The 25,282-nt window shown below is 55.6% G+C and overlaps 2 protein-coding genes across 15 annotated transcripts in view; one reads left to right on the forward strand and one right to left on the reverse strand.

Moving 5' to 3' along the window:
* The window catches only part of Mapk8 (mitogen-activated protein kinase 8), an 85,960-nt gene extending 74,822 nt beyond the window's left edge, over window positions 1–11,138 (forward strand). For 7 of the 8 annotated variants that reach the window (XM_063233756.1, XM_063233759.1, XM_063233757.1 and 4 more), the window contains 5 exons: window positions 4–186; window positions 476–600; window positions 1,103–1,166; window positions 3,197–3,274; window positions 6,861–11,138. In XM_063233756.1, coding sequence (XP_063089826.1) covers window positions 4–186; window positions 476–600; window positions 1,103–1,166; window positions 3,197–3,274; window positions 6,861–7,006 — 596 coding nt within the window. In that variant the 3' untranslated portion in view covers window positions 7,007–11,138. Of the gene's footprint in view, window positions 1–3; window positions 187–475; window positions 601–1,102; window positions 1,167–3,196; window positions 3,275–6,855 lie in introns of all 8 variants that reach the window. The other variant, XM_063233761.1, reaches the window with a different exon arrangement.
* Window positions 11,139–16,079: 4,941 nt separating this feature from the next.
* Window positions 16,080–25,282, reverse strand: part of Arhgap22 (Rho GTPase activating protein 22) — a 123,975-nt gene continuing 114,772 nt past the window's right edge. For all 7 annotated transcript variants that reach the window (XM_063233751.1, XM_013148618.3, XM_013148617.3 and 4 more), the window contains 5 exons: window positions 23,673–23,805; window positions 22,808–22,881; window positions 22,253–22,374; window positions 19,205–20,084; window positions 16,080–16,560 (listed from right to left, as the gene is read on the reverse strand). In XM_063233751.1, coding sequence (XP_063089821.1) covers window positions 16,332–16,560; window positions 19,205–20,084; window positions 22,253–22,374; window positions 22,808–22,881; window positions 23,673–23,805 — 1,438 coding nt within the window. In that variant the 3' untranslated portion in view covers window positions 16,080–16,331. The remainder of the gene's footprint in view (window positions 16,561–19,204; window positions 20,085–22,252; window positions 22,375–22,807; window positions 22,882–23,672; window positions 23,806–25,282) is intronic.

Here is a 25,282-nt window from a genome sequence, read left to right on the forward strand (position 1 = left end):
TAGATATTGACCAGTGGAATAAAGTCATCGAACAGCTTGGAACACCGTGTCCTGAGTTCATGAAGAAACTACAGCCAACAGTAAGGACTTACGTGGAAAACAGGCCTAAATATGCTGGCTACAGCTTTGAGAAGCTTTTCCCCGATGTGCTTTTCCCGGCTGACTCAGAGCACAACAAACTGAAAGGTAATTTTTGCAGATGTGAAATGCTTCGTGTATGTTGTTACAGGCTGTAAGCCACGATTATTTCTGAGTAGTTGGACAAAGTGAAGTTTTGGCATTTAAAGTGAATTTACCTTTAATTTTATATTGTTAATCATATACGTGACCTGTGTTTATTGTTTACAAACAGTTCTTTTTAAAACATAAGCATGGATACATAAAACAGATAAACGATGATTGAGTTCTTAAATATTGCTGATAGTGTTTGAGACCCTCTATGAATGTGTGTCCTTTAACATCATTATTTTTGCAGCCAGTCAGGCAAGGGATTTGTTGTCCAAGATGCTGGTGATCGATGCGTCTAAAAGGATCTCCGTGGATGAGGCCCTCCAGCACCCCTACATCAACGTGTGGTACGACCCCTCCGAGGCGGAAGCCGTGAGTCCTTTTCCTAACGTTAGGAGGACATGCTGCATTCTTAGGGTCGGAAGGAAATTTGGAGGGCCCTTTTGATTTTAAATGCGAACGCAGACTTGCGATAGTGGTGCCTTTCCCTTTGCTAGAGGAGCACCTCCGCCCCCAGGTGTGCCTAGGTGCTGCCCGGGCCCTGTCCGCCTTGCACTGTCCCCTCTTGCCTTGGTAGCCGGTTAGAGGGGCTGGGATGGAAAGACCTCTGCAAGATGTCCTGACTTAGCTATAAAACAAATTGTTTGACCCACAGCATAGCAAAATTCTGTGAAGTAAACAAAATACAGTAACTTCACAAGTTGGAAGGAAAAACGTCAACATTATCTTTTGAGCGATAGAAGGAGTCTTCAGAACTGGCCTGTGTAGGAACTTGCTGAGCGTTGATCCGTCTTGGCTTAATGATGCGTGTTTGTAAGTCTTGACATACTCTTCCAGGAAACTGACCGAATTGTCAACCCCTCGTGTTTTTCAGCCACCACCAAAGATCCCTGACAAGCAGCTAGATGAAAGGGAACACACGATAGAAGAGTGGAAAGGTAACTGCAGATTTCTTGGAGGACTGCAAGAGTTTCTGCCTTTTGTGGGTTCCTTGTTCTTCATGTTAGGGAAATTCATGATATTTCTGCGTTATTTTATTCATTTCTTTTTAATTTATTTTTGTTGTCGTCATCGTTATTTTTCCTAGAGGTTAAATCTAGTCGCTCACACATGTGAGACAGGAGCTGTGGCGCTGAGCAACAGCCCGGCCTTTTTTCAAGGTTGGATTTTGGAGCAGAATGTTGCGCTGTGGCCCCGACCGGCCTCCGTCTTTTGGTAGTCCTGCGCTGGCCTCCTGAGCAGCTAGGATTGTGTGCCCCTGCGTCAGCTGTGTTTTCTGTCTCCATAATTAGTCTCTGTGCTGGTGTAGTGTCGCACACCTGTAGCCTGCTCATGTGGAGACTGAGGTGGGAGGCTCGTGAGTTGGAGCCAGCCCAGGCAACACAGTGGGCCGCCAGCTCAAACGCTGAGGGGACAGCGCACATCGGGGAGGACCGATAGCGCTTCCCAAGTGGGGCAGTGCGGCTGTTCCCTGACCTTCCTCTCCGCAGTCTGTGTTTCTGCAGGTGTGTTTGCATCAGCACAAGTCCCTGCACACTGTGTGTACTGTTCCCATGTGCTGTGCTAATGCGGTTGTGTACCTTGCAGAGGGCCTCTCGGGGCCGCCTGGCTGCCTCCCGGGTTTAGTGGCTGGTGTGTGTTGTGCTGTGGCCTGTGTCTCAGTCCATCCAGCTCCCTCTTGGGGCCCCTTTCAGGTGGGCCCAGGCTGTTGCTGCCGCACACGGCAATGTGAAAGCCAAGTATGTCTGAGCGTGTACCGCGTCCCCAAGGCTGTAGCTTGGGCACAGAGTGGCATGGAATACTGCCCTGGCGGTTCTCATCCCACGGCCCACAGTAGACCTGAGCCTGCAGGGGTTCGCCCGGTCGGCACTGCTGTTAGTTTTGGTTCTTCTGTCTTTGTCTCCGTTCACAGAGGGATGTTACTTTTTCTTTCTTTCTTGTTTTAAATCATCTTACCTAGAATATTTATCATTCCCTCTGTTTTGGTTCTTTGAAAAAGTAAACATCTGCCAGACTTTGTGTTTCCGCCCCGGAGGGCCAGGGTTACCGTAGCAGGCCGACGGCTCGCTCCAGCACACCCATGCGCTGTCACCTAGTGACCAGCAGAGGTGCTGTCAGACTGTGCTCAGCAAGTCTGTGTGAGACGTTCAGCTCCCGGAATCATGCGCACACTGAAAGTCCACGCAGTGCTTTGGGTTCCTGTGTTTTTGTTGAAGTTCACTGCTTTTATGTGATTCTCAAAGACCCTGTGACCAGAGATGGGGAAGGGTGAGGTCGCGGTCCCCACAGGTTATTCATTCGGGGGAGACCTGAGGGTCGCGAGGCTCGCCGTCCTTGGGGCGGCACTTTGCGCAGTCAGAGCTGTCCTCAGTGTGGCCCGCCACGGTCCTCAGGCCACAGAGAACCAAATCCAGGTGCTGGCAATGACAGCGCTGGTGCTGGCTGCACGGGCAGACTGGAGCGTAGCTAATTGCGCGCCTCTGTTACAAGTTTTGTTTCTGTTCCACTGCGATGCACGACCTCTCCCAGGCTCTGAAGTAAATGTTTGTGGCAGACGCCTGGTTGCGCACCTGCAGTGCTCCAGGGCTCAGGGAGGGGAAGCGAACCAGACAACCCACGGTTCAGGCCTGACTGAGACAGGATGAAGGGGCGTCCGTGGTGCATTGGGGTGGACGCGCGCAGGTGTCTGCTGTGTAAGCAGACAAAGCTTCTTCAGCTTTGAGGCCCAGTGCTGGCCGTAAGTCAACTTCAGGAGCATTTGCTTTCTTCCAGTATAACTTGTGGTTAAGGATCAAGGAATCGTTATTGACCCCCATGAATCTCAGCTTGACACGCGGGGACCACCAAGCATGGGAAGGCGATATCGGGAGGTACCGAGTGTGTTTAATAAAGAGTTTGGCATAAGGCGTGTCTTGTAAGAGTGGCTGTCGGACTTTGCAAACCTGATTTTTGCCCATCTCTTTTTCAGAGTTGATATACAAGGAAGTGATGGACTTGGAGGAGAGAACCAAGAACGGAGTTATCCGGGGGCAGCCCTCTCCTCTAGGTTGGTTACCACATTGGCGTGATTGGGGTTGCAGCTTACGGGTGCCTGGAACCCACGGTGCTTGTGCTCAGGTTATAGTCTGGCTGCTCAGATCTGAAAGCCTCAGTGCGCTACCAGCTGCGCGCCTGCAGCGAGGTGGTGGGAACTGACTGCATAAAATGGGGATCTTTTCGCTGATACGCACATTCCACTGAAGGGCGGAAGTTTAAAACTTTTCCACTAGCATTGCTGCCTTGTCTTTAAAGAAGAAATTTCTCAAAATTCAGTATACAGAGTCTGTGAAAAAGAAAAGAAGAGGTAGGGCCGGGGATGTGGCTCAGCGATATGATCACCTGCCTGGCGAGCTTGAGGTGGTGAGTTCGATCCCGGGAACAAAAAAAAAAAAGAAAGAAAAGAAAAAGTACACATCGGGGAAAAGAAAAAGTCACATAAATATTTTAATACTACGTACTGAGACATGATGAGATTAATACAGGATACCTTTAGCGGGTTCACTCACACGAGCTGCTCCAGGGGTGGGAAATGCTCAAGTGTGTATCTGTTTTTTGGCAGCCTCTGCACTTCACTATGATTTTAGCAGTTTTTACTTTGGACTAATAAAAACTTCACTGCAAAATGTAATACATAGGATACAAGGTAGTCTTTCCCACCTCAGTCGATTTGATTTGTGGCAGTGACGTTACAACTACCAGTAGGAAGTGGTTATTCCCTAAGCAAACTGGTCTGCGGGAGTGGAGCATTCTCTTATATCACAAGCTCATCTTAGTTTGCTCTTGGGGCCCGTGAAAGTGTGCAGGTCGGCGGGGAAAGCGAGGTGGCCAGTGTCGCGTGCTTGTTGAGGACCGGCCTCAGGACAGACGCTGGGGGTTCTGTACTTTATTCCCCCAGACCCAGATACTGAGGTGCAGGAAAGGTGACGTAGGGCCATCTGTGGAGACCAAGACAGCAACCTCGCGTGTGTGGCTCCCCGGCGTTCCTGGCCCTCTGGCCGGCAGCGGAGAGCTCAGTGGCTCTCGCGCAGTGGCCCGCCGACGCAGTGGACCGTTTGTGTTATTGAAGCTCTCAAAGGCTCGGTGCCACTGCTCTGGAGGTTAGGGCGGTTTTACAGAAACATTAAATTAGGGTGCAGCTTTGAAGGCCAAGCAGAATTTCAAGAGATAGGTCATGATTTGGGGCAAAACTATGCTATTTTATTCCTCTAAAAGTCATCCATATTTTAAGAAAAAATGAACATCATACCTAGCACTTTGTTTATAGGTAAGGTGCTTTTTTTTTTTTTGTACCGGGAATCAAAGTTAGGACCTTATACTTGCCAGAAGGTGCTTGTGCCACTGAGCCTGGGTAAGTCTTAACTATAGTTTAACATGTCCATGTTTTCCTGTTAAAAACATACTCATTTGATGGATTTTGGTGGCTTCCTTAGGCATTTTCAATTTATTTTATTAGCGTTTTCTGTTTTAAATCTTTGATCTGGAACACAGTCTTCGAATCTATAATACAGGTCCTGTTGAAAGTACCGATTGATTTTGACGGCTTTGCGGTTTTGGAAATGGTCTTTCCTCGCAGTTCCCCTGTAACAAAAGGCTGTACCGTCCATGCTGCTGTGTGGGGGTGGGAAGGGGTGCTTTTCCTGGAGGCTGCGGTGGGATGTGGGCCAGGTTCCTGCTCTGGCAGGCTGCCGTCCTGTGAGCAGTGCACACGTCCTGAGTGTGTCACCTGTGTGAGGGAGTGCAGGACCCACCCCGTGGCAGCAGTAGAGGGATTGTATTTCTTACTTCGGAAGTGAATGATTTGAATCCTAGATGATACTTACGGTCACAAGTCAAGTCTGTGGACAGAGCTTCAGGTTTCCAGAATTCTGGATTCTCTTTTAGGTTGAAAAGCAGAGTTTTAGTTAAAATCCTGTAAAAATATTCATTTCTTGGTTACATGCAGAACTGGAAAGAACAGTCTGTTAAAGTGTCAGGTAACCGCGCGGCCATCTCCGACGGTCACTTTTCCCGGTCAGTCACCCCTGTGTGGGGTTTAGTTTGGCAGTAAGGTGAGTTGGCCTACGGGCATGTGGGGACTCGCCCAAGGAGGAAGTGGCCCAGATTCCTGAGGTGGAAAGTGTCTACACTAGCACTTGCCATGTACTGAAGAATTCAGTGAGTTGCTTCCAAGCTTAGAGGATGCAGTTGGTTGTTTTTTCGTAGGTAGATTTTCAGATTAAAAAGTTGACTCATTATAATATATTAAATGTTCATTTTTACCTGGTTAAAATTTTTGGTAAAGCAAACAGGTGCTGAAGAAGAGGTCTGTATCTGAGGCACGTGTGGCAGATTTCTGGCCCAAAGTTAGTGGCAGGACCGCCGTGTGTGCTGCGCAGGGAGGCAGCAGAGACCGCATTAGCTAGCGGGGGTCCTGTGCTGTCGCTGAAGCCCAGCCGCAGAGCGCAGGCACCCCGCTGGGCCCTTCTGCAGGTCCTCCGTGCTCCTGTGCTCCTCCTCGTGCTTCCCTGCTGTAGCTCCCGGCGCAGCCGCTCTGTCCCTGGTAGCTGTCTTTCCTGCCCCCCCCCCCCCCCCGCCAGCCACCGCTGTGCCTGAAGGCTCGAGGGCCCCTGGTCTCTGCCTAGACAGGATGAGGGCGCAGGCACCGGGGCGCAGAGCCGGATTGCAGCCCGTTGGGCAGGGTGCCTAAGCCTCACCCTTGGCAGTTCCGTTCGGTGCTTGGTTGGATGCTGTTCTTTCTGTGCCGTAAATGTGTCCTTGAGAACTTTTGTACACTTGCGTCATGTCATTCAGATTGGTAATGACCCTTGTTTGGTTGGTTGGTTGGTTCCTGGGGCCTTCACATGCGCACTCGGGCCTCCCCGCCCCAGCCCTTCCCAGCTGGGCGCCCTGAAAGGCGGGGCCAGGCGTTCCTGTGTTTGCAGCCTGGGAAGTGATTGCTGGGTGCTGCTTTGCCCTCGGTCTCTACCTGGCTAGTAAATCTGCGTCTGTGTGTATCGGGTGTTTTTTGGATTTGACATAAGTAAACCTGTTTTCCATAGCTAGGCTACGTGCACTGATTACCCCAGCAAGTCACAGGAGGGCATGTGAACTGGGGCAGGTGAACGTGGGTCCTCCCCCCCACTGAAAACGATTGTATTCTTTGTGTTGGCCTCTTCTGGACAACGGGATGTCCCAGGAGTGTTGTCCGAACTTGTCCTGTGTCGTGAGAAGAAACACTGAGTACTTCCTGTAGGTCAGTGGCATGGCAGTGTCCAGTCGCTGGGTTCTGGGAAAGCTTCGCCACAGAAAGCGCAGCACGCACCCAGGCCACGGCGGGGCTTCTGGTAGACTAGTTATCCAGGTGTGACCGGGCGTCCACGCTCAACTTGTTAAGTTCAGAAACAAGGCCCCGGCAAGGACAGGACTCCAGGGGTCAGGACATGTTCAGGTTCTCATCTCGGCTGCCTGGGCAGTGCCGGTGAGTGAGTGTCCTTGCAGATGTCGTTGGGAGCCCCCAGAGAGCCACCCCTGTGACTGCGGAGGGGCAGGACGGCGCAGGCCCGCGGCCCGGGACTCTCCGCAGCTGACTTGCTGTTCTGTTTCTCATAGCACAGGTGCAGCAGTGACCAGTGGCTCTCAGCATCCATCGTCATCGTCGTCTGTCAATGATGTGTCTTCGATGTCCACAGATCCGACTTTGGCCTCGGACACCGACAGCAGTCTCGAGGCGTCGGCCGGCCCTCTGGGCTGCTGCAGATGACCACTCGGGCCTGGGGTGGGAGGGGGGCGGCTAGAGAACAATTCAGTGGTCTTATTTTTGAGTGATTTTTCAAAAACTGTAGAATTCATTTTGTAGTAAAGTAGTTTATTTTTTTTAATTTTAAGTGATGTAATTTAAAACCTAAGTTGTGTTTTACAACAGCAACGAAACTGTATTGTATTTTTTGCTGTAATTAACTGTATAATGTAAACCTAATTATTTTATCTTGATTTAAATTTTTTGCATATTTGCTTTACCTTATGCTGCTGATTTTTTTTACTGAATTTGTAAGATTTTGTTTATCAAAACAACTATTATGTGGTGACTTGCCTATATCATGAATTATTTAAGATTTTTATAGTTTTTTTATTAGAGTTTATTTCAGATGTTTTGTTCATGATGCTATCCTTCAGGGTTATGTGCTTATCAATGAACTAACCCAGAGGAGTGTGGGAAAATAACCTGTAGCCAGTTAGATGCAGGAATCACTACTGTTTTGATGAACGTGTCGGGAGGCCTCCAGTGTTTGCTACTTGCCGGCCCTAGCTTAGTAACAGGAACAGGGAGGCGACCTGCCTGAGTTGAGCAGCGCCCGCCCGCCATCTGACGGCAGGCAGCACAGTGCAGAGCGTGTCTGGGAAGCCCCTGGGCATGCACCAGCACCACCTCCTCAGGCTCCACCCGCCCACCAGAAGGCAAGTCCCGGCTCACGGTGTATGTTGCAGATTTGTGGCATGCTCAAGTTTATTATTACATAAAAGTCAAGAGGATACTTCATGAATAACACATTTCAATGCAAATAAACAGACGGTTCACTTCCTAGCTATGAGCCTGTTTTTGTACACACTGAGTTAGTCTCAGGCTGTAGGTCTTGGCAGTGGTATAGAGTCCGGTCTTTCCCTTGCCTGCAGCCTACGGCCCTTGGACCTTCTGGTTTCCTGTTTCTTGGAGGTCACTCAGTTAAGCACCAGTTCTCGTGGTGCTTCTGGCCATTTTACTCTACCTGTAGCCTGATCACTTACACATAGTAGCTGTCAGGGGTTCCGGAGCCCCCTAGGGTTGCGTAGGTGACGTATCAATGAGCAATATGCCTCCCGTTCATCTGAAACAGTACACACAGCCATATGTAGGGATCGTTTTCTGAGGACTGTTCATCCGAGCTGAGCAGAGTGGGCACAGTGGTGGTGATTTAGTTTGAGTCTGATTCCGGCGTGAGCTGCGCTGTGCATGTGGATTGGCAGTGTCAGAAGGGTGCTGCTGCTGACAGTGTGTTACCTGTTTACATTGCGTATCTGCAGAGCTGCTTCTCTGCAGCTGACCGTCTCCTGAGTAAAGTGTCTTTGCTGGCTCATTGTTTGTGAAACACAGTGCCGTAGTGGCCCCAGGACCGTGGGGTTTTGTGCAGTGGACTGGGAAGTGCATGCTGACGCAGTGGTGGGTTCTCAGCGGGAGCAAGAGCAGTGCGACAGGTGCCTGCGAGTGGCTTGGCATTTTAGGGTGCAGTTAAGGAAAGGCTGCCTCTGAGTCCTTTGGTCCTTGTCAGTGTGCCACATGGAAGACTACACAATACGTTAGCCTTTTTTACAGACTTTGAAATAGCAGGTGTGCTTCTGATGGTTTGAGTGATGGTTTCCAGCCTCCCAGCCTGTACATCAATCCCTTTCTACTCACACAACATGGTGCATTTATTTTATTAGGGAAATTAGCATCTTGACACTCTTAACACCTCGAGTTGTGTAAATGGGATTGAACGCATGGTTTTAGCCAACTTGTAGCATGAGTGTGTCTTCGTTGGTATTGGTTTCACAGTGAATGTGCTTTATTTTCTCAAGGGTAGGCTGTGTCACTGTTGCACACTAACAGCTGACGTGCTTTCAGAAGGGGTTCTGGTTTGGTTGCTAAGAAGCCATCTCTGCCAGCACAGCGCGGGAAACCCGGCGTGTTGACTGTAAATGCCAGCTCCCACTTGCCGCTTGTCACGTCTCAGCCGAATTCCAAGGAAACGCCCTTAGTACTTACTGTGGAATCCCAGGCACATTACATCCTAAAAGCAAAGTCTGTCTTTTAAATGTTGCTTGCCTAGATTTTTACAGTACTCTGTACGTGCAGCTTGCCCTCGTAAGTCTGTTAAGCTGAGCAGGCATTGGGTTTTTTTTTAGAATCTTAAAGCATCTTAAACATTTTTTTAATTACAGGTATTTATGTCAGAAAATAACTTGTGTTGAGCCACTTCTCCTCTGATTCTGGCTTGTCAGTGCACTCAGTGGACATTCCCACTGTCTAGTGGCAGGCAGCAAGTTCCCGAGATTGGCCACTCCCCGTTGTTGTTAGGAAAGTGGCCCTGAGCCTCCTGTTTCCTGGTGACGGTTCTCTGACCTGCTTGGAGCAGAGTCGTGCTGTTGGGGGCGCCCGACAGGAGTGCACAGAAGCAGAGCAGCTGGCTCCTTTCTGCTGCCCGCCGAACCGTGCCTTCAGCTGCAGGCCGCTCGGTGCGTTCCCAGCGGAGGCGGGAGTGCGGCTCTCTAGGAGGACCTTGCGGGGTGCACCCGTGGGCCAGTATGGAGCTGTCGGTGGCGTGCAGAGCGGCCGTCCCTCAGAAGCCTTGGTGTTGCTCTGTTCCCTGCTGATCTCGCCGTGCTGTCCACACAGATGACGGCAAGGAGGACACCAGTGTCAGACAGGGAATCCGCAGGGGGCATGCAGAGCTGCTCCCGGGGCTCAGCCTGCCACCAAGGGAAGACCTGGCTGTCCGGCCATTGGCCTGCAGAACACGGGGGTACAAACAGCCTCTTCTGGAGTGCACTGTGGTAGTTCGTGTGTGTGTGTGTTGTCCGTTAGTCGCACGTTAGCTGTAGAGTGGATGCATGACGCCCCGTGACCCCAGCGAGGTCCCCACACCAGTAGGCAGCAAATGAGCACCACCTTCCAGCACTGGCAGCCCCCTGGGGTCTGGCCCCTGCGCAGTGTGTGGCATTTCAGCCGATCCCTCAGCTTCTTCCTGCATCCGAGGAAACTCATCTGTTCTTAACAAGTATCGGGAAAGATAAAAGGTAAAGGGCATTGAGGTGAAATGTGTAGTTTGGGGTAAGATTGGAAAAGGCGAGTCCTAATGAATTTCACAGTGACTGCTAGGCCGGGCGTGGTGGCGCACGCCTGTGCTGGCCTGTAATCCCAGCACTCGGGAGGCTGAGGCAGGAGGACTGCTGCAAGTTCTAGGCCAGCCTGAATTGCAGAACAAGGCTTTTGTCTCAATAAAAATCAAAGTCCTGTCTTAGTGAAGCGCTCCTCAGGAGAGTGCAGTAGGAGTCACACTTTCTAGCCATTTCTGATTTAGGCTCTCTGCATTACAGAAACTTCTGGAAAATATTACCTGTGGATTAGCATTGCACAATGTTCTGCTCTCACAACAACTTAAAATTGAGCTAGGTTTTATTGAACTACCTCACACTGATTTTCTATGCTTTCCCAAGTAAGCTGTTGCCCTTACTGTTAGATCTTCCCTGAGTGTGACTTAGGAGTGTGCGCTGAATACTTTATAGCGAAATACCAGTAAGTGTAAGATACAGACCCTGCATCGGTTAGAGACACGTGTCAACCCTTCCGCGCCGTGTAGCCTGGAAGACTGTTAGGCGTGCTTGTCAGCGTTATTACTGTCTGTTTTTGTAAGTAGAAACCTGCTCGTGATCAGTCCATTCTTTACATTTTACAAAAGGAATAAATCTTAGTAAATTTTACGAAGAAATAAATTACTTTTGTAGGCCCAATATTTGGTATATTTTTGAGAAGCTGTTAATCTCATAGCCGAATGGTACAGTTAAACTGCAGTAGCTGTCTCCCTGGGTGTGACATCTGCGTCCTCATCGCGGTCTCCGGGTCGGTGGGCCCTTGCACCTGGCAGCCTCGGTAAGGTTGGCGTCCACTTCTCCCCCCTCCCCGCCCCTTCCCCGCGTGCCATCCGCCCCCTCCGCTAGACGAACGGAGTGGGGCGATTCGTAGGGAATGCTGAACTCCTCGTCGTGGGTTTAATCATCCGTGCCCGTCCCCCAACATGCGCCACTGGAATGTAAACAGTGTTACCCGTATGTCAACTCGTTACCTATTTTAAATAAAAAACAAAGAAGTGGTATGAAAATGCCGAAATTAGTTTTTTTCTTTGAAAAGAAAACTGGTGAGAGCTTCTCCCAGATGACGTAGGGTTCCTGCCAGGAGGCGCGCACAGTAACGAAAGGCGTCTTGGATTGGCGTTGGGTCTCATGGGGCGAGTCCGCGTCATCGCCTACTTTCCAGGCTGATTTTGCTTTCTGCTGTTGGAAACTGCTGGAGACACTTCAGGAATTTGGCTTCAACGTCTTTGGCCCTGGGTTTGGTGACGGGGAGCCGCTATTGAGGCCACGTGGCGGGAGTAAGCGTTTACACCCGGGGTCTGCTTCCCGACACACAGAGGACTTGGGCTTAGGGTTCGGAGAGTCACTGTCTCCTGCTCAGGGTGGGCAGTGGGGGAGGCCGCCAGCCTTGGGTGACCTCCTGGGACCTGAAGAGCAGGGAGCATCAGCTTTTCACCGAGCGCTGCTGCTGGCTCAGCCGGTGCTGGGTCCTCGGCCACTGGAGAGGCCTCCACTGCCCAGCCAGTGACACCAGCAGGCCTGTCAGGTTATGCATAAACCGGCTTGTGATTGGTTTTAAGGTTTCCACCCATTCATAATACAGAACGATTGATGCTTGTTAAAGTGTTCCTCCTGAAAAAGGACCGATAAGTTTAGATAAAGGGTGGCTCTCAGGGTTTGTGGGTCACTGTGTCAGCTGTTAGAGGTTCTGCCGATACCCCTTTGGATGTGACTGGAAACTAAAAGGTAGCTTGAGCTACACCTGGGTTTAGGTTCCCATCCCTTGCTCTCCTGACTGTCAGTGACGGCGTCCGTGACTGGCTGCTGGGAGCCAGGGACGGGCGGGCGGTGAGGGCCAGTGGGCGGAGGGCAGCAGCAGGGACTGAGGACCAGGGACTGAGGACCTTGCTGAGAGACATGGGGCGGGGCACAGGTGAGGGCCACACTGAAGGTGAAGAGGGTGGGTGTTCCTGAAGGGGAGGCACGTGAGGAAGTTGTGGGGTGAGGCTGAAGAGTTAGGGTTCAGGGAACAGGACTGCAGAGCAAAGTGCACGCGTGTGACCCAGGGTCTCCTGCCAGCCAGCCGTGTGCACACGTGTGCACTTTTTCACTGAGTCTATCGCAACCACTTGAGTGCCAGGATGGGCTGTGTTGCCTTCCCCATGTGGGGTTTGGGGGCGTCCTGTGTGCCCACCCGCAGCTGATCCCCCCTAGATGCCCTGGAAGAAGAGCCCGCCCCCTGGGCAGGGACTTCAGGGTCCAGCCTGTCAGCCTGGGGAGGCAGATACCCAGGACCGTTGGCCATGAGCTTTCTGCCCTAGGGGGAGCCTGAGCAGGACATGCACGGCCCACTGTGAGGTCGCCGTGGCTCTGTGAGTGTCAGCGGCAGGCCACAGGCCCAGAGTGGCACGGAGCCATGCTCTGGTTATGCCAAGTGGCTTTGCTCTCGTGAGTCTGTTTATTGCCAGAGAATCGGAAGTCTGAGAGGAGATCGGGGGTTGTGCTGAGTGTCAGCGCTGGCCAGAGCGCAGCAGGTCCACGGCTGTTGTGACGCCCACTGTCCTCAGCTGGACATGTGACCCCCGAGTTCTCGTGAGCTTCCTTCCAGCTGCTGTGCTCTGTCTTGTCTCCGAAGGGCAGCTGTGTCCTTAGGCACTTCATAGGAACCAAAGGCTGCCTCCCCCTTTGGGTATGTTGGAAAGGAAAAATGTCCTAACATCTGGAATGCTTGCCATCCCTAAAGAGCAGCAGAGCCAGAAGACCCCGTACCTAGCCCCGAGTGACCTGGCCCCCGGCCCCCGTTCCCTTGGAGCACTGGGCAGATGCCAAGAGCCAGCTGAACACGTCCAGAGGAGCAGGGAGGGGTGGTGAGAATGCTTCTGTCCGGCGCTCCTGGCCAGCTGCTGCTGCCCAGGGCGGTCCCTGGGCAGGCACGCGGGATCCGGGCTGTGTGCTTTTGACGTGGCACTTCAGGGGCTAGAGGGGCTGCGTGTGGCCTCAGACTCCGCCCCAAAGCAGAGCTTCTGGGTCGTCTTAGACACGCCCAGACCTCACCCTGGAGCCCACCAGGCCTAGCCCAGCCTCCTCTGGGCCCGATGGAGCCCTCAGCTAGCATCTTCCCAGGACGACTAACAGCATGCAGCCCTGTGGTCAGCCACCCTGGGGAGCTGCTCCCTAGTTGCACCTGGTCCTGGGCCTTCAGCCCCAGCTGTGAGGTCGTGTAAATAATGTCACTGGCACTTCTGAGGAGCCAGTCAGGCATGTGTGCAAGGGACCTGAGGACTCTGGCCGGACAGCGCCGAGGAGCGCCCTCCTTAAAACCCCTGGGGCTCCCCACTGCAAGACAAACCTGCAGAGTGATCATGGCTTATCAGACTGCAGCACCCCTGAGACTCCACAGATCCGGTGTCCCCAGGCGTGGGAGATGCGAGGGGCAGCAGTGTGCCTGGTGGGAAAGACTTTCACCTGCACAGGGGGTGGGTCTCAGTGGGCCTGGGCGCAGGAGCAGGGTGTGGGGGGTGCAAGCTCACAGGAGACACACATGTCCCTCCGCAGAGTGCAGGACACAAGGGGCCAGCGGGGTGGGGTCCTGACCCCAAAGCAGAGGGAGAGTGCTAGAAACACGATGCCATTTCTGATGCCACTCCCTCCCTCAGCCTGGAGAGCCACGGGTAGGGGGCTCTGTCCCAAGCCCTTTTACTGTGTGGAACGAATTTCCTGGCTCATTTCTGACCCAGCTTTCTGACCCATTTCTGACCCATCTCTCCCCCTCCTCCTCTTTCTCTTTCCCACCCTTTCTCTCATCCTTAAAATTGTATTTTATATATATAAAAAATTGTATTATATATGTATAAAATATATATTAAAAATTATATATAATTTTTTTTTGTCTTTTTTAGACAGGATCTCACCATGCAGTTCAGGCTGGACTTGAGCTCACTTTGTAGCCCAGGCTGGTCTGGAATTTGCAATAATCCTCCAGCCTCAGGAGGATTAGAGGTGTGTGCCACCACACCTGGCCATTTTTTTTTTTTTTTTTTTTTTTTTTTTTTTTTTTTGTACCAGGGATTAAACTCATGACGTCGCTCTTGCAAGGCATCTGCTTATGCCGCTAAGCTAAACCCCTGGCCCGCCAATTTTTTTTTTCCTTTTTATCAGTACCAGGGATCAAACTCAACGACTGCCTGCTTGCAAGGCAGGCACTTAGGCTGCTGAGCTAAATCGCCAGCCAAATTTTTTTAAAAAGTATGTTATCAGGCTGCCCTCCCTCGTACTGGGGTTGAAACCTAGGACCTCGCACTTGCAAAGCAAATGCTCTGCCACTGAGCCACAGCCAGCCCAGCCCTGCTTATTTGACTTTGAAAGAAGGTCCCACTGAGTCACCCAGGCTGGCTTTGCCCCCTTCCTCGGGCTCCCAGGTGGCTGGGATTCCAGGTGAGCACAACTGCACCTGGCCACTCGCCAGGCTTTTCATGGAACCTTTCAGCTTTTCTGTATAAGATGTCTACATCTTCCAGACCCTCTGGCTGAAAATCAAACAAAATTTCAAACACTTTTGAGGAAGTTTATGCAGAGACTCCTCTTTTTCCGTGATTGCATGATTGACAAATCTGTACTTGACAAACTTTTTAGTAACTTGCTTTGCTGAGTCTAAAGCACCCCATCAGGTTTTCAAAGAATCTGCTCAGTCACAATTCTGCAGGTTACTGAAATGCTGCCAACACAGTAGCAGCTAGAGCCCACAGTGGGAACAGGTAAACATAGCTGCACTGGGCGCGTAGCAGTGGGTGGGGGTGAGGGCCCCAGGTGAGAAGCCCACCCGGGGTCAGCACAGGCGCCCAGCGTGCTCTGCACTCAGAAGCCAGATGTGCGGGAGAGGAGAGAGCTGGCTGCAGAGCTGGGCAACAGAACCAATAGTGCCAGCCGCCCTTCAGGCAAGAGCTGCGCCTGCAGGCCCTAACCCGGCCAGCAGGGGGCGGGCGAGGCCCACGACTGCCATTGCCTGTCAGGGATTTGGGACTGGCTGCGGGGCCCGGGTTAGTGCTGACACGGAGGAGCTCCCTTTCCCCCTGCGGGGCCCACAGGAGACCCCAGTCTGCTCTGCTCTGCTGACTGCCTGGTGGCACTTTTCTCTCCAGATGCAGGTCAGCAGGATCCAGTATTGTGACGAGGAAACCACTGGTTTCCCCTGATGAGGAAGGAAGGGCCAATTCCTGTCCTGCTGAGCTGTCCTGAGCGGTCAGAGCTGCTCTTTCTCCTCACATGGGGGCAGACAGAGCCTCCATCCTCAAGACAGCTCGAGGGCAGAGGCAGATGTTTCCTCTAACCACAAAGCCCTGGCTACGGAGGCCCAGCTGGCAGCCTGAGCTTGGCAGAGGCTGCCCTTCACAATGGGCAGCGGAGGACACAGGGCCTGGGCCACTCTCAGCCAGTCCTGCGCTTCAGCCTGTGTTCTCGGTCATCGGACCTGACTCCAGGGCAATGGCTGTCTGGATCTGAATGACACCTCCAAGGGACATCAGTAGAAACTGGGATGCTTTGTGCCTGCCACTCCCGAAAACCACCCTGGCTACTGCTGGGAGCTGACGGGAGGCGATGTGTAAGGACACTGGCCAAGCACAGGGAAGGACAGCAGCGCGTTCCCTGCTGCGTGCCAGCCAGTTCCTCCTGCACAGCCTGCCATGTGTTGTGGGCCTCCGAGGCAGGGGCTTGAGGTCTTTGGAGTGCCCCAGGGATAGAGAGTGGACAGGGGAGGACCACCCCTGCTGCGCTCGCAGGCAGAAGCGAGCTGCAGAGGCCGACAGGGAGCACGGGGTAGAGGACAGGGCGGCCTGGGGGACGGGGTGTTGGAGTCCAGGCTGGAGCTCCTTGTGGAGCCGGGTCCCCACCCCAGGACCCCCAGCACTTTGAGACCCTACTTGGTGAACCCCACTTGGCACAGCCAAAGAACGAAGCAAGAGGATGCACCGTGCTGTCAGCGCGCATTTAATGAAGAGCAGGATGGCTCCTGGGCACAGCTCGCGGCCCTGGGCACTGTGGGCGGGCTGCTCCCAGAGCCTGGTTTGGAGATTAAAAGCCGCTCTAGTTGCCGTCTATCCCAACCCTGAGCAGTCTTGGAGGGAGCAGCAGCAGATCCTGCCTGGGTGTGGGGGTCCCCAAAGTCCCACGGAGGGGGGGGGGGGCGCGGATCAGTCTCTGTGCTAGTGCACCCTCTGGTCCTTTCACTTGGGGACTCTGGCGCCTGGGCTCCCGACGGTCAGGCTCCCCAGTGTGGAAAAGAAGTCCTCCATCTCCTTCTGCAGCAGCTGGTTCCGGCGCTCGGCGTCCTCCCGCGCCCGCTCCGAGTTCCGCAGCTTGATCTCCAGCATGGAGTGCTTCTTCCGCTCCTGGTCCAGCTCCTCCTCCAGCCGAGACAGCTGTCCCCGCAGCTCTGCACTGCCCTCTTCGATGCTTGAACACCAAGAAGACACAGTTTCAGAGCCCTGGAAGCACCATCCTGGCAGGGGCAGCCCTGGGAATTCACTGGGGCAGGGAGCGACCTGCCTGCACCACAGGAGCCCGTGAGCCAGTGGCCACCCCACCCTGGGAGCCAGAAATGCCACCTGAGGACCCACACCCTCAGAGATGGGAATGGAGGCCTCGGGGAGTCCTCGGTGAAACACAGGGCTGCTGGACCAGCCCTGTCACCTGCCAGGTCACTTGCCCCACTGAGGATTGTGGGGGACTCTCCCCTGGCCTTCCCTCCTGTGCCTTGCGGCTTATTCCATGCTGCACATGTCTGTCCTTCTGCCTGTCCCCTGGGACCACACACTGGCCGGAGCTAGGAACCCAGCTGACTGTAATAAGCCCCACGGCAGTGACGAGACAGACCCCAGTGACCACACAGCTGCAGCCCAGCAGTGAGCACAGGCCTTGGAGGAGGCCTCGCAGTCAGAAAGCGGGACCACCTGCCTCTTCCCAGAGCCCTGCTGTGCTGGCTGGGTCCTGGTCCTCCTGGTCTTCTCTGCCCCGCTGTGCTGGCTGGGGTCCTGGTCCTCCTGGTCTTCTCTGCCACCCCTGGATGACCATGTCCCGCTCTTGATCCCTAACCTGGCTTGCTCAAAGGGCACTGAGCGCCTCTGCTCCAGCTACCCTGTGACCCTAGGGGCGTCACCTGCAGGCCACACCATCGGCCCCGTGTTACACGTGTTCCCTTTTGCACCCCATAGCCCACAGAACCCATCTGCTCCCCCTTAGACATGCTGCGTCTGGGTGCTGCTTCCACCTCCACAGCCGCCTCTGTGGCCCGCTCCACCCACCAGTGGGCCTGGTCCCTTCTGTCTTCTGTCTGAGCCACCCCGGGGCCCGCAAGCTCTGCATGGTAGTCAGATGCACCATCAAAGGGACCGAAGTGCTTACGTTCATCCATGGCATCCCGTTCATGCCCACCTCCCTCCCTCTCAATAGGCCTGAGCATTGCCAGGCCCAAGGCCCTACCAGTGGCCGCTGCTGGCCGCTGCTGTGGCTCTGGGGTCCTCTCCCCCACCCCCTTTTACTGCCTTCCTCCCTCCTCGACCTCCAGAGGCAGTCCAGGCTCAGGAAACCTGCTTGGGCCATGGCCCTTCTGTCCTGTCCTCCCAAATAAGGAGGGTGGGGATTTGGTCACAGCAGGGTCCACCGCACAGCATCTGCTCTAGGCAGACAACAGGACATCTGGCCACCTGCTGGTGAGGACACCACAGGTCTTTGGGAACCTCATCTTCCTCCGGGCACCGAGCTGAAATGACCCAGGCAGCCTGGGCTCCTGAGCCCTGGGAACAGTGTGTAGTGCTGGGCCAAGCTCGGGACAGTGATCGTGGTGAGACACAGCTGGCACTTGTCAGCTGGGGTCACAGGCAGCCTGAGACAGAACTCTCACCACACAGCACCCTGCCTCCACTGGGGAGCACTTGAGGTGGCCCCACAGGTGCCCAGGGAAAAGGCTGGCCACCCCCAGCACCCCTGGCCAGTGTTTTGGTCCCCCTTCCTGTGACCTGCGAGCTGGCCAGCCTGCAGCCTGCAGGGCCACCTCACAGCAGGCCTTGGCGTGCGGACCCCACTTCGGGCCCTAGTTGGCTTGCCCATCTCCTTTCTCCTCTCCCGGCCGCAGTCCATCTACCAGCCTTCAAGTGCCAGCTGGACACAGCTGCCTGCCCTGTCCTGCCCTGCCCCTTGGTGCCCAGAGGACACTTCCAGCAGAGCAAAGGGGCCACACAGTACCCTCCTGGCCCCTGGAGGAACCCAGGGCAGAGGGGAGCAGGCACACCTTCCATGTCCACTGCCATGGATGGGCCATGGACCCTGCAGGCCCTGCTGGGTGCTATGGATCCTGCTGAGTGCTGAGAGCCCTGCTGGGTGCTGTGGGCCCGGCTGGGTGCTATGGGCACTACTGGGCACTGCTGGGTGCTGAGGGCCCTGCTGGGTGCTGAGGGCCCTGCTGGGTGCTGAGGGTCCTGCTGGGTGCTGTGGGCCCTGCTGGGTGCTGAGGGTCCTGCTGGGTGCTGAGGGCCCTGCTGGGTGCTGAGGGTCCTGCTGGGTGCTGTGGGCCCTGCTGGGTGCTGAGGGCCCTGCTGGGTGCTGAGGGCCCTGCTGGGTGCTGAGGGCCCTGCTGGGTGCTGAGGGTCCTGCTGGGTGCTGTGGGCCCTGCTGGGTGCTGAGGGTCCTGCTGGGTGCTGTGGGCCCTGCTGGGTGCTGTGGGCCCTGCTGGGTGGATGCTTGTCTCTTGGGTCACACAGCTGGCAGGGGCCTGGCAGTATGCTGGGGGACGCCTGTGCCTGCTGTCTCTGAGCTGCAGTGTACTCTCTGCAAAGGGGAGGAAGGACAGGGACCCATGTGCATGTGACCCCACATCACTGCCCAGCACTGGCCCTGGAGTCCTGGGCTTGGGCTGTGGGATCCACAGCACAGCAGGGCCCCCAAGCCAGGCTGCCTCGACATGAGAGTATGGCCTTGCCCAGGCCTTCAGCGGGCCTGCGGGTCAGCAGCTGGAACAGACATGCCTGTCCCCACCCAACAGCGCAGGCTGCTCCCCAGGCCGCACAAGGCAGGGCTCGCCTGCACCTCAGCCAGCCTTTACCTTCGCAGGCTCGCCTCGTACTCGGTCCGCTGGTGGCACAGTTCCGCCCTCAGCTCGGCCACCAGGCTCTGGAGCGCCCGGCAGCGGTGTGCAGGGTCCTGGACAGGGCTGTTGGGGGTGCTGGGCTCCTGGCTGCTGCTGTCACCCACCCCTGCCTCGTCCAAGTCACAGGCCGGGTCAGGGGACCTGTGGTCCTCACCGCTGCTACTGAGGAGCAGGGACGGCTCGAGAGCCCACTCGGTGTGCAGGGAGCTGCTGGCCGATGAGCTGCTGGCCCTGCAAGCCGTGCAGCTGCTGATGGAGGCGTCACGGGGTGATGAGGCAGGGGACCACATGGTGCTGGCCACACTGGCCATGCTGGGAAAGAGGCTGGGCGGGGGCACATTGTCGTAGGTGGACAGTCTCTGCGTGGAGCCAGAGTCCTTGAGCCAGTCCTCTGATGAGGCCCGGTGGTGGCCGCGCAGAGATGACAGCCCGTTCATGAGCCAGTTACCCCGGCTGCCACCACTGGAGGCCACAGGCACGTCCAGGGACACACCGGCCCCCTGTGGGCTTGCTGACCGAGGTCCCCGATGGTGGAAGGATGACTTCCAGCTGGGGAGAGTCTGCACCCTCTTCCTGGGGCTGTCCTGGGCCTCAGCTGATGTCCTAGAGTGCGCCGCAGCGGATGGCCCATCCAGGGACGAGGTCCTATGCGTAAGCAGGCTGGGGTCTCCAAGATCGCCCTGGCTGTCCTTGTTGGTCTCCTCAGAGCCCCAGCCCACAGTGCACGGTGAGCCCCTGTGCAGCGATATGGGGGGGCCCTCAGGGGTGGGCCCCGTGAAGAGCTGGCTGTGTTTACGGATGAGGACGGTCATCAGGTGCTGGACCAGGGAGGTGCCTGCCGGAGAGAGGAGACAGGCTTTGCTGTGAGTGGCCAGAAGTGGCCAGGTTTGCTACGGCCTAGACATGGGATGCGCACCTGTACAGCTGTCCACTCCGGTGGCCCAGGGCTGTCTTACAGGTGTGGCACACACCCCCAAACACACACACACGTACACACCCCCACAGCCCCTTTGTGCTGAGATGTAGCCTCCAGACCCTGTTCTGGGGCCTCAGCTCCTGTGGCTTTGGAGGGGCAGCAGTGAAGGTGGGCATACAGGATGGGCTTTGCTATCTGCCCAGCAGCCTCATCACCAAAGACCAGAGACAGAGGCTTGTTGAGAGGTCAGGAGAGTTGAGCACCCCGTGGACCCGGGCCCAGAAGGTAGCTAAGGACCCAGGAATTATGCAAGGGCTTCGCTGCTGCACAGCAGGGTGGCTCACGCCTCTATGCCTGACAGGCCACCTTGACGTCAGGCAGGTGAAGGCTTGGGCTTCCTGGCTTCAGAGGACCTAAGCCAGAGCACCACCCCTCTGGGGGCCAGTTCAGCTCCACAAAACCCCACACCACCATGTGGTCTGATGGCCAAGCCCTGTAAGGAGCTGGGCCCTCAGGCAGCCAGGGCCGGGCAGGATGGCTGGGCCTCTGAGCCCCAACTCCTCGGTAAAACGAGGGTGATCATCACAGCCCAGGTTGCTGGTGAGGACTGAAATGGACAGATTAAACACTTTGAGCCTGGACACCACCTCTTACCATGCACTAAACTAAAAGTAGATTAGAAACCTGAATGTTAACATAGAAACACTAAATCTGCTGGAAGACAAAACAGGTGAACCTCTCGAAGACAGAGGAGTGGGAATGGACTTTCTGAACAACTGCAAAAGAAAAGATAGCAACTAACACCGAATGAGGTCCTATCAAGCTTCTGCACAACCAAGGGAACAGGATGCAGACACAGCCTAAGAATGGCACAGAACCTCCGCCAGCCATGCCGGACGGCGGGCTAACAGCTAGAATATACAATGAACTCAAGAAATTAGACCCCCTAAAAACATAAAGACTTTCTCAAAAAAAAATGGGCAACTGAGACAGACACTTCTCAGAAGGGCAAACGGTCCATAAAAACGGTCAGCATCTTCGGCCGTTGGAGAAATGCAAAGTGAAACTGTGGAGCTGTGGGGGCGCGGGGATGCCTTCTCCACTGCGGGTGGGAGCGTAGCCTAGTGCAGCCCCTGTGCAAGTCGGCGTGCGGCGTCCTCCAAAAACTAACGCTACAAACTCCACCTGACCCGGGCATTCCCCTTCTGGGTGTCTCCCTGAAGGAGCTGAGTGCCTCGTATGACAGTGACACGTGGACACCGTGTGTATAGCAGCGTGGCTCATAGCAGCGTGGCTCAGGATAGCTAAACCTTCCAAGCAACCTCCGTCTCCACGCACGATGCCTCCATGGAGGCACTTGAAACCGTCATGTTAACTGAAATCAATCGGACAGCTTAAAATAGCGCGTGGTTTCCCTTCTATGAGAAACGTGGAGTATAAATAATCTGAAGAGCAAATTAAAAGATGGATATCAGAAAACAAGACCTTTTGCAATGGGAAGGGAACCCAGAGGCGGAAAGAGGGAAGGAGGGGACCAGAAGGGGAAGTAAAAAGAATTACAATGCGCTATGTACATGCACCAGCCACTCACAGTGAATGTAACTGTACTAATAAACAATGTAAAAAAAAAAAAGCACTAAGTAGAGGCCTATTAAAGGGAGCAGCCACTGCCGCTTTTTAAAACAAACTCGGCCTTGTTACAGTGCCCAGCTAGCCTCAGGCTCATCTTACCAAGCAATCTCCTGCCTCAGCCTCACTATCTAGGTTGCTTTCAAAAAACAATGCTATTATTTATCAAAGCAAAGCAACAGGGTTTTCAAAGCTGTGACATCCAAGAACCTGGTTAACTTCCTCCTTGTGAAAGTGAAGCAAACCTGTGTGTGTGCAAGGCCACAAGCCCTCTGGTCCACTGGGCTGGATCCCTCCCTCTGCAGGGCCGAGGAGCGGCTCTCTGCAGCCTGGGGGCCTGGCACCCTACCCCTGCCAGCCCCAAGGGCGCTGCTCCCAGAGGTCTGGGAGGTCTGGGGACCTGAGCCACGGTTCTGCCCTGGACCAAGGTGACCCAAGGCCCAGCTCCCTCCCTGCACCTTCCATGATGGTCACCGGGTCCTCCACCTGCGGCCGCAGGATGTTAGGTCCAAACACGGTGGCCAGGTTCTGCACGCTCATCTTGTTGACATCCGAGTGGGACTGCACTTCGTCCAGAAACCTGCCCAGAAAGGCGAAGAAACCAGGAAACTGGGAAACAAGCAAGGGCCAGGGCCCTACTCCAGCTCGGCCCCGCCCACCGTCACGGCCCCGCCCCTCCCCGCTTAGCCACGCCCCCAGGCTTCTAGCGCCCCACCTGAGCTGGATTACTATAGCCAGGGGGCATCATCAACAAAGGCCAGGGGCACAAAGGCCAGAGCCCAGGGGCACAAAGAAGGATGCGGGGCTTTACCCCCTGCAGTGGGGCTGTGATCACCGTAGATGTGCGGGGTGGGAAGGGCACCGTTCTGGACTGAGCCACTCCCGCAGGACTGCAGGCCCCTGAGCTGGGCGGTGCCTTCCTGTCTCTCCCCAAGGTGCAGAGGTCTGCCCGGCCCCTCTGGCAGGGAAGCAGTGCTGAGCCAGGGCTGAAAGGGGCCACGCCGGCCACTTACTTGCAGATATATTTGAGCAGGTTGTAGTTGGCCTGGGGAAGGTTGTGCACTTGCTTGGCCAGCTCCAGGGTGCCCTTGGGAAAGGAGAAAACAGCTCACACCACCAGCCAGGTTGGGCTGGACGAGGGGAAAGGTGGCAGCCAGGGCCCCGACCACCTCTGTCCTCTGCACCGAGTGGTGGCCACTCTGTGACCTCCAGGGCTCCGGTGCAGGGTGGGCTGCTGTGGAGGACACACAGGAATGTCTCAGCTCACTAGCAAGGCACAGACATTTGTCAGGTAAGAGCCCTGCTCTCCTGCAGGCAACAGGGAAGGCGCACTGCTTCCCCTGCACCAGTGCCCAAATGGCGGACGGCATCTGCCCCCCTCTGTCCTTAATACCCTTGAATTCTTTCCAGGGCGGGTGGGACAGAAGCAGGTGGAAGCTGTCTATATTTCCAAACCCCAGGCCTGGGTGGCCTGAGCCGAGCACGGGAGAAGGCGTCCAGAAGGGAGCATCCACCATGACACGGCCACAGCTGGACACCCTAGACCTACGTGGCCTTTGGGAGCACCTGACCCTTTCAGACACCGAGGTCTGGACATGGTAGGGTGCGGGGCACAGAGGGCAGGGTATGACGAAGTACACCCCCAACTTCAGAAGACAGCAGGATGCACCAACTCACCCCCTTACCACACACACACACACACACACACACACACACACACACACACACACACACACGGGAAGGATGCTCCCAGCCACTCCTCCCACAAACACCAGGCTCCTGGGCAGCATGAGTATGGCCCTGGAGCTAAGGACCTTGGGTCCAGACCCCACGTGCCTACAGCCGGCCAGCCCCTCCCTACGGCCCTGGGGCACTGACCTCGCCTTCATCTTTGGTGAGCAGCTGGGCGCAGCTGAGGAAGTCCTCATACCTGGCGAAGGGGACCACAGGCTCGGGCAGCTCCCGAAGGTACAGCTTTAACAGGGACGCCACGGTGTGCACATCTGTCGTGCTGGGGGTAGAGGGGACAGCGTGAGGCCTGGGATCCAGGGGCTGGGCAGTGACACACACAGCACATCCCCCAGTGGTCTCCGCTCTGCAGTCAAGCTCCTGGAGGCCATTTCCCATATTCCCCGCAGGGCAGCACAGAGGTGCCCACTCCCTGGGTGCCGGGCCCAGCCTGCACTTACTCAGCTCCCGGGCTGGCCGCTAGCCTTGCAGTGACATCACAGGCAAGGCCCTGGCCTCTTGCCTCCTGTCCACACTCAGGCGTCCGTGCTTGTCACCCTGTCTCTGGAGCCCTGTGACTCACTGCGAGGCCTCAGTTCCCGGCATGTGGTCTGGAGCTGCCCAGGATGGATGCTCCCATGGCAGGGCTGGCTCCCTCCCTGGGTTCTGATGGGCCCAGTGGCAGTCCTTGGTCCACAGCCAGTCTCTCCACCAAGCTGCACCTCAGCTTCGACCTGGGCCCCGGAAGTTCCTCTGCTTCCCCAGGGCCTGTTTGAAACCCACCCCTGCCTCTCCCTTGGGGAGACCCTCAGCAAAGGCAGGCCAGGGCCAGGACGCTGTGGCCACTAACATGCTACTAGCCCTGGCCATGTCCCATGATAGCCTCATCAAGATCAGCTCTGGGGGTCTAGGGATTTAGCTCAGTGGCATAAACACCTGCCTTGTAAAGCAGGCAGTTGTGAGTTCGATCCCTGGTACTGATAAAAAGGAAAAAGACAAAAAAAAAAAAAAAAATCAGCTCTGGCTGTCTTTGGCTCTGACATCCAGGATTCTGGGGCTCCATATGCCAACGTGCGCCCCAAAGCTACACGTGCAGGGCCCCTCCCTGCCCTACCCTCCCTGCTCCACCCAAGTGTGCTGTTGTGTGTCCATCACTGACTTCGCCTGGGCCACCTTGGCTGGCCATACCTGGGGTGCCAGGTTGAGCCCAGGGTCCCCTGTCCTCTGGAGCCCCAGTGGACTCAGTGGCAGCAGCCACAGAGGAGGACAGTGGGGTCAGAGGCAGTATTGCAGAAAGGCATGTGCCACAACAAGCGGGCAGTAGAAAGGCCCGAGCCACTTCTGTTCTGGGCACGGCGAGCCCTGGTTCTGCAGTCCTCCTCCCCCAGCCCTGCTGGTCAGCTTCATGGTGCCCTGACCTCCGCCTTCTCCTCGCCTGCAGAGATGTTCCCTCCAGCAGCTGCTGGTCCAAGGCTTCTTCCTGCATCCCCCTCCCTCCGACCAGCACAAAGGGGCACCTGCCAACCTGGGGCCTCAGCCAGTGCTGCCGGGGGAGCCAGGCCAGGGCACGGTGGGCACAGTGATCGGCAGGCCCAGCCTGGGGCCCTCGCTACCCACATCCCCACCAGGAGGCAGATCATGAGGCAGCCAGGGTCCCCCGTTTGCAGCGTTCTTGTTATCCCCCAGTTCTGGGGATCCACGAACGTCTCACACCCCAGGGACCCTCTGTAGTGCGCAGGACAACGTGGATGGCGGGGGGA

The sequence above is a fragment of the Cavia porcellus genome, unplaced genomic scaffold (assembly GCF_034190915.1).
Source record: "Cavia porcellus strain 051 isolate PalLab524CR breed Dunkin Hartley unplaced genomic scaffold, mCavPor4.1 scaffold_23, whole genome shotgun sequence".
Classification (NCBI taxonomy): Eukaryota; Metazoa; Chordata; class Mammalia; order Rodentia; family Caviidae; genus Cavia; species Cavia porcellus.